The 12,058-nt window shown below is 38.6% G+C and overlaps 1 protein-coding gene across 5 annotated transcripts in view; it reads left to right on the forward strand.

The window, feature by feature from the left end:
* Positions 1 to 12,058, forward strand: part of melt (ventricular zone expressed PH domain-containing protein melted) — a 196,928-nt gene that overhangs the window by 164,162 nt on the left and 20,708 nt on the right. For all 5 annotated transcript variants that reach the window (XM_070096513.1, XM_070096606.1, XM_070096479.1 and 2 more), the window contains one exon: positions 7,196 to 7,336. In XM_070096513.1, coding sequence (XP_069952614.1) covers positions 7,196 to 7,336 — 141 coding nt within the window. The remainder of the gene's footprint in view (positions 1 to 7,195; positions 7,337 to 12,058) is intronic.

A 12,058-nucleotide genomic window follows, 5' to 3' on the forward strand; every position in this document is an offset into this window, starting at 1 on the left:
CTGGCAGCCAGCCCTCCCACCACTCAGTGTGGTGAGTGTTTTGTTTGTTCATTATTTGCTATTAAACTACAGTATAAATAAAGTAAACCCATTCATGACTGCATATTGGAATGGCTGTTCGGACAGGTATTGGACGATGACATCATGTGTTTACTCTTGAACACAGCAAAGAATCAAACATTTCTGCTACTGCTAATAATAACAGTAGTAATAATAATAATAATAATAATTAACAATAATAATAATAATAATAATAATAATAATAATAATAATAATATGATTGAAGAAGGAAATTGTACAAAAATATGAGGGAGTGGTTGACACATTGTCAGTGTGGCTTTGTTTATGCTGGAGTGAACATTAGTCTCCCTGCTCTTCCAAACATTTCACAATAATTCAGCAGTTGAGGCAGTGGTATTTAATAACATATACTATGTTATAAATAATAATAGTACATATTATTAATAACTTGTATTATTATTATTATTATTAACATGTATGTTATTAAATACCACTGCCTCAACAGCTGCCTTACCCACTCCCTCAATCGCTGCCTCAATTGCTGCCTCAACAGCTGCCTCAACAACTGCCTCAATCGCTGCCACAACAGCTGCCTCAACCACTGCCTCAATCGCTGCCTCAATCGCTGCCTCAATCGCTGCCTCAACCACTGCCTCTACCACTCCAGTCGCACTCAATCTACAAGCACCAAACACAATGAATTATTGTGAAATATTTGGAAGAGCAGGGAGACTAATGTTCACTCCAGCATAAACAAAGCCATACTGACGATGTGTCAACCTCTCCCTCGTATTTTTGTACAACTTCCTTCTTCAATTATACCATATTTAATAATAATAATAATAATAATAATATTATTATTATTATTATTATTATTATTATTATTATTATTATTATTATTATTATTATTTATTATTACCAGTAGCAGAAATGTTTGATTCTTTGCTGTGTTCAAGAGTAAACACATGATGTCACCGTCTAATACCTGTCCGAATAGCCATTCCAATATGCAGTCATGAATGGGTTTACATTATTTATACTGTGGTTTAATAGCAAATAATGAACACACAAAACATTCACCACACTGAGTGGTGGGAGGGCTGGCTGCCAGTTGCGGGAGTCGGTAGGGACTCGCAGGTGGCGGGAAACTTGAGTATGATTTGGCGGCTGGGAATTTGGTGGCTGGGAATTTGGCGGTTGGGAATTAGCGAATGTGTGAAGCCCGCGAAAGCTGAAAACGTGAATGTTGAGGGAAACCTGTATGTATGTATATGTACTCACCTATTTGTGGTTGCAGGGGTCGAGTCATAGCTCCTGGCCCAGCCTCTTCACTGATGTGTGTGTGTGTGTGTGTGTGTGTGTGTGTGTGTGTGTGTGTGTGTGTGTGTGTGTGTGTGTGTGTGTGTGTGTGTGTGTGTGTGTGTGTGTGTGTATATATATATATATATATATATATATATATATATATATATATATTATATATTTTTTTTTTCAACAAGTTGGTTGTCTCCCACCGAGGCAGGGTGACCCAAAAAAGAAAGAAAATCCCCAAAAAGAAAATACTTTCATCATCATTCAACACTTTCACCACACTCACACATCACTGCTTTTGCAGAGGTGCTCAGAATACAACAGCTTAGAAGCATATACGTATAAAGATACACAACATATCCCTCCAAACTGCCAATATCCCAAACCCCTCCTTTAAAGTGCAGGCATTGTACTTCCCATTTCCAGGACTCAAGTCCGACTATATGAAAATAACCGGTTTCCTTGAATCCCTTCACTAAATATTACCCTGCTCACACTCCAACAGATCGTCAGGTCCCAAGTATCATTCGTCTCCATTCACTCCTATCTAACACGCTCATGCACGCTTGCTGGAAGTCCAAACCCCTCGCCCACAAAACCTCCTTTACCCCCTCTTTCCAACCCTTTCGAGGACGACCCCTACCCCTCTTTCCTTCCCCTATAGATTTATATGCTTTCCATGTCATTCTACTTTGATCCATTCTCTCTAAATGACCAAACCACTTCAACAACCCCTCTTCTGCCCTCTGACAAATGCTTTTATTAACTCCACACCTTCTCCTAATTTCCACACTTAGGAGTCTATGGAGACAAAGAGGGGAATGTATGAGAGTATAGTTTTACCAACGCTCTTATATGGGTGTGAAGCATGGGTGATGAATGTTGCAGCGAGGAGAAGGCTGGAGGCAGTGGAGATGTCATGTCTGAGGGCAATGTGTGGTGTGAATATAATGCAGAGAATTCGTAGTTTGGAAGTTAGGAGGAGGTGCGGGATTACCAAAACTGTTGTCCAGAGGGCTGAGGAAGGGTTGTTGAGGTGGTTTGGACATGTAGAGAGAATGGAGAGAAACAGAATGACTTCAAGAGTGTATCAGTCTGTAGTGGAAGGAAGGCGGGGTAGGGGTCGGCCTAGTTAAGGTTGGAGGGAGGGGGTAAAGGAGGTTTTGTGTGCGAGTGGCTTGGACTTCCAGCAGGTGTACATGAGCGTGTTTGATAGGAGTTGGAGTGTGAGCAAAGTAACATTTATGAAGGGGTTCAGGGAAACCGGCAGGCCGGACTTGAGTCCTGGAGATGGGAAGTACAGTGCCTGCACTCTGAAGGAGGGGTGTTAATGTTGCAGTTTAAAAACTGTAGTGTAAAGCACCCTTCTGGCAAGACAGTGATGGAGTGAATGATGGTGAAAGTTTTTCTTTATCGGACCACCCTGCCTTGGTGGGAATCGGCCAGTGTGATAATAATACTAATAAAAAAATATATATATATATATATATATATATATATATATATATATATATATATATATATATATATATATATATATATATATATATATATATATATATATATATATAGATATATATATATATATTTTTCTTCTTTCGACAAAACTGGCCGTATCCCACCGAGGCGGGGTGGCCCAAAAGGAAAAACAAAAGTTTCTTCTTTTACATTTAGTAATATATACAGGAGAAGGGGTTACTAGCCCCTTACTCCCGGCATTTTAGTCGCCTCTTACAACACGCATGGCTTACGGAGGAAGAATTCTGTTCCACTTCCCCATGGAGATTAGAGGAAATAAACAAGAACAAGAACCAGAAAGGAAATAGCAGAAAACCCAGAGGGGTGTGTGTATATATATGCTAGTACATGTATGTGTAGTGTGACCTAAGTGTAAGTAGAAGTAGCAAGACATACCTGAAATCTTGCATGTTTATGAGGCAGAAAAAAGACACCAGCAATCCTACCATCATGTAAAACAATTACAGGCTTTTGTTTTACATTCACTTGGCAGAACAGTAGTACCTCCCTGGGCGGTTACTGTCTACCAACCTACTACCTCATTATATATATATAAATAAATAGTAGTAGGTAGTAGGTTGGTAGACAGCAACCACCCAGGGAGGTACTACCGTCCTGCCAAGTGAGTGTAAAATGAAAGCCTGTAATTGTTTTACATGATGGTAGGATTGCTGGTGTCTTTTGTCTGTCTCATAAATATGCAAGATTACAGGTACGTCTTGCTACTTCTACTTACACTTAGGTCACACTACACATACATGTACACGTTTATTTATACACACTCAGATGAGTTTTCTTTGATTTTATCTTAATAGTTCTTGGTCTTATTACTTTTCCTTTTATATCCATGGGGAAGTGGAATAAGAATCTTTCCTCCGTAAGCCATGCGTGTTGTAAAAGTCAACTAAAATGCCGGGAACAATGGGCTAGTAACCCCTTTTCCTGTAAAGATTACTAAAAAGAATAAGAAGAAGAAAATTGTCAAAGTGGGAAGTCTGAATGTGCGTGGATGTTGTGCAAATGATAAGAAAGAGATGATTGTGGATGTTATGAATGAGAAGAAACTGGATGTCCTGGCTTTAAGTGAAACAAAGCTGAAGGGGGTGGGAGAGTTTCAATGGAGAGGAATAAATGGGATTAGGTCAGGGGTTTCAAATAGAATTAGAGCTAAAGAAGGAGTAGCAATAATGTTGAAGGATAAGCTATGGCAGGAAAAGAGGGACTACAAATGTATAAATTCAAGGATTATGTGGAGTAAAATAAAGATTGGATGTGAAAAATGGGTTATAGTAAGCGTGTATGCACCTGGAGAAGAGAAAAGTGTAGAGGAGAGAGAGAGATTCTGGGAAATGTTGAGTGAATGCGTGGGGAGTTTTGAATCAAGTGTGAGAGTAATGGTGGTTGGGGATTTCAATGCTAAAGTGGGTAAAAATGTTATGGAGGGAGTAGTAGGTAAATTTTGGGTGCCAGGGGTAAATGTAAATGGGGAGCCTTTAATTGAGCTATGTGTAGAAAGAAATTTGGTAATAAGTAATACATATTTTATGAAAAAGAGGATAAATAAATATACAAGGTATGATGTAGCACATAATGAAAGTAGTTTGTTAGATTATGTATTGGTGGATAAAAGGTTGATGGGTAGGCTCCAGGATGTACATGTTTATAGAGGGGCAACTGATATGTCAGATCATTATTTAGTTGTAGCTACAGTTAGAGTAAGAGGTAGATGGGAAAAGAGGAAGGTGGCAACAACAAGTAAGAGGGAGGTGAAAGTGTATAAACTAAGGGAGGAGGAAGTTAGGGCGAGATATAAGCGACTATTGGCAGAAAGGTGGGCTAGTGCAAAGATGAGTAGTGGGGGGGTTGAAGAGGGTTGGAATAGTTTTGAAAATGCAGTATTAGAATGTGGGGCAGAAGTTTGTGGTTATAGGAGGGTGGGGGCAGGAGGAAAGAGGAGTGATTGGTGGAATGATGAAGTAAAGGGTGTGATAAAAGAGAAAAAGGTAGCTTACGAGAGGTTTTTACAAAGCAGAAGTGTTATAAGAAGAGCAGAGTATATGGAGAGTAAAAGAAAGGTGAAGAGAGTGGTGAGAGAGTGTAAAAGGAGAGCAGATGAAAGAGTGGGAGAGGCACTGTCAAGAAATTTTAATGAAAATAAGAAAAAATTTTGGAGTGAGTTAAACAAGTTAAGAAAGCCTAGGGAAAGTATGGATTTGTCCATTAAAAACAGAGTAGGGGAGTTAGTAGATGGGGAGAGGGAGGTATTAGGTAGATGGCGAGAATATTTTGAGGAACTTTTAAATGTTGAGGAAGAAAGGGAGGCGGTAATTTCATGCACTGGCCAGGGAGGTATACCATCTTTTAGGAGTGAAGAAGAGCAGAATGTAAGTGTGGTGGAGGTACGTGAGGCATTACGTAGAATGAAAGGGGGTAAAGCAGCTGGAACTGATGGGATCATGACAGAAATGTTAAAAGCAGGGGGGATATAGTGTTGGAGTGGTTGGTACTTTTGTTTAATAAATGTATGAAAGAGGGGAAGGTACCTAGGGATTGGCGGAGAGCATGTATAGTCCCTTTATATAAAGGGAAAGGGGACAAAAGAGATTGTAAAAATTATAGAGGAATAAGTTTACTGAGTATACCAGGAAAAGTATACAGTAGAGTTATAATTGAAAGAATTAGAGGTAAGACAGAATGTAGAATTGCGGATGAGCAAGGAGGCTTCAGAGTGGGTAGGGGATGTGTAGATCAAGTGTTTACATTGAAGCATATATGTGAACAGTATTTAGATAAAGGTAGGGAAGTTTTTATTGCATTTATGGATTTAGAAAAGGCATATGATAGAGTGGATAGAGGAGCAATGTGGCAGATGTTGCAAGTTTATGGAATAGGTGGTAAGTTACTAAATGCTGTAAAGAGCTTTTATGAGGATAGTGAGGCTCAGGTTAGGGTGTGTAGAAGAGAGGGAGAATACTTCCCGGTAAAAGTAGGTCTTAGACAGGGATGTGTAATGTCACCATGGTTGTTTAATATATTTATAGATGGGGTTGTAAAAGAAGTAAATGCTAGGGTGTTCGGGAGAGGGGTGGGATTAAATTATGGGGAATCAAATTCAAAATGGGAATTGACACAGTTACTTTTTGCAGATGATACTGTGCTTATGGGAGATTCTAAAGAAAAATTGCAAAGGTTAGTGGATGAGTTTGAGAATGTGTGTAAAGGTAGAAAGTTGAAAGTGAACATAGAAAAGAGTAAGGTGATGAGGGTATCAAATGATTTAGATAAAGAGAAATTGGATATCAAATTGGGGAGGAGGAGTATGGAAGAAGTGAATGTTTTCAGATACTTGGGAGTTGACGTGTCGGCGGATGGATTTATGAAGGATGAGGTTAATCATAGAATTGATGAGGGAAAAAAGGTGAGTGGTGCGTTGAGGTATGTGTGGAGTCAAAAAACGTTATCTATGGAGGCAAAGAAGGGAATGTATGAAAGTATAGTAGTACCAACACTCTTATATGGATGTGAAGCTTGGGTGGTAAATGCAGCAGCGAGGAGATGGTTGGAGGCAGTGGAGATGTCCTGTCTAAGGGCAATGTGTGGTGTAAATATTATGCAGAAAATTCGGAGTGTGGAAATTAGGAGAAGGTGTGGAGTTAATAAAAGCATTAGTCAGAGGGCAGAAGAGGGGTTGTTGAGGTGGTTTGGTCATTTAGAGAGAATGGATCAAAGTAGAATGACATGGAAAGCATATAAATCTATAGGGGAAGGAAGGTGGGGTAGGGGTCGTCCTCGAAAGGGTTGGAAAGAGGGGGTAAAGGAGGTTTTGTGGGCGAGGGGCTTGGACTTCCAGCAAGCGTGCATGAGCGTGTTAGATAGGAGTGAATGGAGACGAATGATACTTGGGACCTGACGATCTGTTGGAGTGTGAGCAGGGTAATATTTAGTGAAGGGATTCAGGGAAACTGGTTATTTTCATATAGTCGGACTTGAGTCCTGGAAATGGGAAGTACAATGCCTGCACTTTAAAGGAGGGGTTTGGGATATTGACAGTTTGGAGGGATATGTTGTGTATCTTTATACGTATATGCTTCTAAACTGTTGTATTCTGAGCACCTCTGCAAAAGCAGTGATAATGTGTGAGTGTGGTGAAAGTGTTGAATGATGATGAAAGTTTTTTCTTTTTGGGGATTTTCTTTCTTTTTTGGGTCACCCTGCCTCGGTGGGAGACGACCGACTTGTTGAAAAAAAAAAAATAAAATAAAATAAAATAAATAAATAAAAGCACTATATGGCCCTTACAGGATTAGCACCTAATTTAATAATAATGATGATAATCTATAAACAGGAGCAAGACAAGCTGGAGGAGAAAGGTGGCATTGATGTGCATCAGATCCGTAGTGTCAAGGTTAACAGAGGTGGCAGCAGACACATTCCCAAAGCTTTTGAAATATTCACAGATAATAAATCTTTCGTGTTGAAAGCTAAGGTCAGTGATGATAAATTATACAAGTTTTGCAGTAGTTTTCAGATATCTAAGTAGTGTATATATTGCTGAATCTTCCTTGGATTTCATTTCATTCTTTGTATTTCAGTTCATCATTGAAGATGCATGTATGCAAATTTTCTACCCTTATCTGTATACTTACTCATTTGTCTTTATAGAATCTGTAAGGACTTAATGTTAAGAATTAATCTAAGTCTGCTCGAAATGCCTAGCCATGCTAGGTGTCCTAGTGGCCCCCTCTGTAATTAGTATTTTATAACATGTAAACCACAAAATACCCAAAACCTGTAAACCCCACATTGTAACCATTATAGAGAACAAACTTGAATTGAATTTGGAAACCTTTATTATAATAGAGTACCACTGTGAGATATTTACTGTGTGTGTGTGTGTGTGTTAGTGCATTGGTATTGGTGAGTAGGGAAGATAGAAGCAAAATTGTCTACCTCATTGTGAGAGGAAACTTGCTGCGAGTTATCTGACTTTTTTTGCCAAGCTTGCACAAAAATACTTGCCTATAAAGACTGTATAATTTGCCTTTTTTTTTTTTTCCTTTCTATGAAACTCCCTGTAGCTATGAATTGCACTGAAACTCCAATGATTCTAAAGCTGTATTGTCTGCTTGGATCAGTTTCTAGAATGATCATGTAAATTTTGGCAATGGGGGTGTGATTGAAAGATGTCAGATCTGATTCAGAGTGGGAGATAATCTAGTTACTCTTTGCTCATGGCACAGTTCTTTTAGGATGGTTAATGAAATTGGGAGGAGATGTAAAAGGAAATTAAAAGTGAATGTAGAGAAAGAGAGGTGATGAGGGTAACAAGTCTAGGCAGTGATAGATTGAATATCAGATAGGAAAAAAGGAGTATGGAGGAGGAAAAAAGGAGTATGGAAGAAGTGGATGTATTTAAATATTTGAGAGTGGACATGTCAGATGGGTTTATGAATGATTAGGTGAACCATAGAATATATGGGGAGGTGGTGTGAGGGAAAAGTTCAATAGGTAGGAGTAGCGATATAGTAACAATAGTTTCATTGCCAGCTACTTGTTAAGGTAGGGTAAGTCCAGCTCCCGCTATCCCCCCCTTCCTTTTTCCCCCTCCCCGAAAGTGATAGTTTGCTTGCCGGCTACTTGTTAGGGTAAGGTAAGTCTAGCTCCCGCTATTCCCGCCTTTTTTCCCCCCACCCTGAAAGTGATAGTTTGATTGCCGGCTGCTTGTTAAGGTAGGGTCAGTCTAGCTCCCGCTATCCCTTCCCCTCCTCCCCCCCCCCCAAAAGGTGACGTGTGGGGCTCCGGTCCAAACAGTAATCACTAGACTCACAGCTCCCAGCACTACTGTAAGTACATGCCTGCCTTGTATTCTAGTGGATTTATTGGTTGAAAGCTTCATTTTTTGACCAATAATAAACTTAGTCCTTTCAGTCTTGCTCTAAGTTGACTGTTGTAATAATCGCCACATCTTTTAGGTATTGTACTTATCATGGAGAGTGATTTCTTAAGCAGTGGGTAACCTGTCTATCTTTCCAGCTTGGATGACAGAGAGGGTCACCTGCCAATCAACGAGTAGAATTGATGGAGATGGACTAACGTCCTGAGACTTCCCCTTTTTGGATTTAATTACCTGTGCACATGTATGAAATTGCAGGACGTAACCCCTCATCATTGCAGCGGTAAAGAACCTGCTTTCCTGTCATCGGGATAGAATACTCACGGCTATACTGTGAAGAACGAACCGGTGGGTTGTAACCAACACCTGCGACCCCCCCCTCCCCATCATCAGCAACTTCTACGATTTCAACAACACTCAGTGTCACCAACACCAGACACCCCTATATATATTAGCGTTGAGTTCAAATGTTATTTTATTCATTTCATTTTTCATTTTTCTTTCAAATAGGATATACCTTTCATGTTTTATTGTTTTATGTTTGCTTTAATAAATAATAAGGTGTTTATCTTTGTGAATTATTATTTCTTTTTCTATTCATTAATTTTCCTGAGGAGGAGCCAGCCTTGGTAATACTGTCTGAAGTTGTTACAGGGCTGAGTAAGCCTTCACAGGTGGTATGTTGAGGCATCTGTGGAAGGAAAGAATATCTAATAGAGGCAAAAAGGGGAGTGTAATAGAGTATATTGATACCAGCACTTTCAGCTGGAGGTAGCAGAGATTTCACATGGTGTGAATATTGTGCATAGAAATTAAAAGGCAATGTGGAAGCCATCAAGGGTATAATTCAGATGTCTGAGGAGGAGTTGTTGAGGTGGGTTGGGCAAGTAGAGAGGATAGACAGGGATAGGTTAACAAAGAAGATGTATAAATTTTAGGTGAAAGGTAGGAGGGGTATGGGATCATCCCAGCAATGGTTGAATGGAGGGGGTAAAAAGGCTTTGAGTTTTAAGAGCTTCAGCATCCAGCAGGCTTATGTGACCACATTAGATAGGAGTGCATGGAGATAAGTGGTTTTTAATGGACATGCTGTTGGAGTGTGAGCAGGGTAATACAGTGGAACCTTGACTTATGAGTGTCCCAACTTACGAGTTTTTTGAGATACGAGCTGTCCTTGGGTCGATTTTTTGCTCTGAGTTACGAGTCAGCTCCCCCCTCCCTCTTCCCCCTCAACCCAAAAACTGGACACCTCGCTTGTTTATCTATGATTTCATGCTTTAATTCCATGGAAATCATTCTCTTTTTCTTCTCAGCAATAATAATAATATAATATTACAGTCAAGTTACTCAGTAAGTCAGTCAAGTCATTCAGTAAGTCAGTCAAGTCACTCAATAAGTCAAGTCATTCAGTAAATCAGTCACAAACTCATGTTAACCTCTTTTTCTGTGTACAAATTAACACTTCAGTTACGGCTACAGGTTATCTCTTGTCTAATATCTGTGTTAATTCTAAGACTTAAGTGCTTATACCTCTTTGTGCCATTTTCAGCAACACTAGTATGGCTACTGGGTATCATGATTGCTTGGCAGATACAAAATATAGTAATTAAAATATCATAACACAGTTGACAATTCGGCTACCTTGTAGCAGAGAAAGACTGGACATGTATGAATTACGAATGCTGGGATGGTGGGGGTGGTGTCAGGGAGTGGTAGGGGATGGCTCCCCAGCTGCTACACAACAAGGCAGCAGCTTGAGCAAAAGAGAATTTTTTTTTTTTCTTCCCACAAACTGAACCATGTTAAATTAATTATACGACGTGTTACATAAAATTGTGCAGCAATTCTTCATCGGCGTTCTACTGTATTATTATAATAACGATAGAGCTTCAGTTCCCTAAATTAATAATAATAATAATGATAGAGCTTCAGTTCCCTAAATTAATAATAATAATGATAGAGCTTCAGTTCCCTAAATTAATAATAATAATAATGATAGAGCTTCAGTTCCCTAAATTAATAATAATAATGATAGAGCTTCAGTTCCCTAAATTAATAACAGTAATAATAATATTATTATTATTATAATGTTAGAGCATCAGTTCCCTAAATTAATAATAATAATAATTATAATAATGATAAAGCTTCAGTTCCCTAAATTAACCCTTTCAGGGTCCGTCCCGTAGATCTACAGCTTTACGTTCAGGGTCCAAACCGTAGATCTACGCCATGAGCTCAGCTCACTCTGATAAACTGTGAGTGGTACATTTGGGCCTAGATATGAGAGAATACATATATGTGGTATGTGTGCACTACATAAAACAGATCCTGCAGCACACTGTGTATAATGAGAGAAAAAAATGAAATCATGATTTTTCGATTAAAACGGCAACTTTGCAGTGTTTTTTCGTATGTTTTTTATAGTTGTATTTGCGATTTCTTGGTCTCATTTGATAGAATGGAAGACATATTACAGAAATAGAGATGATTTTGATTGGTTTTAGCACTGGAAATGGCTTGAAACTGAGCTCAAAGTAGCAGAAATTTTAAATTTTTGCCGATATTCAAGAGTAAACAAACGACCTCACACATCTAATACACGTCAGCTGGTGGGTCTAATATACATTCACAAATATGGTGATGATATTTATACAATTATTACAATATTGCATAACAGTAAATCTTCTATTTTTTGGTGTGAATAAAAATTCATTATGTGAATAAAAAATCAAAATGGAATTTATTTGTAAAGCCTCAAAACATAACTAATGAACAGAGGAAATGTTAGTTTAGTGCCAGGAATGCCTACATTGTTCATTCTGGACCCTATTTTGAAATTGGAATATTTTGAACTTTGTGTTAAATTGGCCAAATTAACAATTTCCGATCACTTTATTTTGTAGTTGAAACAGTTGACTTGGCGATTTCTTGTGCTCAATCGATAGAATAGAAGTAATACTAGTGAAATAGCTAAGAATTTGGTTGATTGGAATAATGTAATTGGCCTAAAATGGGAGTCAAAGTCGGCAAAATCGCTGATTCGTAAATATCGCTGAGACATCAAAATTCGCGAGAGCATAATTTCGTCAATTTTCCACCAAATTTCGTACTTTTTGTTTTATTACCTTCACAAAAAGATTCTCTACGATTTCATAAGAAAAAATAACAAATTTTTTTTTTGAAAATTCTTGGACACTGGGGCGTGACTCCAGATTTGGGCCTTGGACCCTGAAAGGGTTAATAATAATATAATAATGCATAATACGTATGTAGTAATAATTCAGATTGCTTCTGCTAGTTGGCACAGCTGATCAG

The sequence above is a fragment of the Cherax quadricarinatus genome, chromosome 1, assembly GCF_038502225.1.
Source record: "Cherax quadricarinatus isolate ZL_2023a chromosome 1, ASM3850222v1, whole genome shotgun sequence".
Classification (NCBI taxonomy): domain Eukaryota; kingdom Metazoa; phylum Arthropoda; class Malacostraca; order Decapoda; family Parastacidae; genus Cherax; species Cherax quadricarinatus.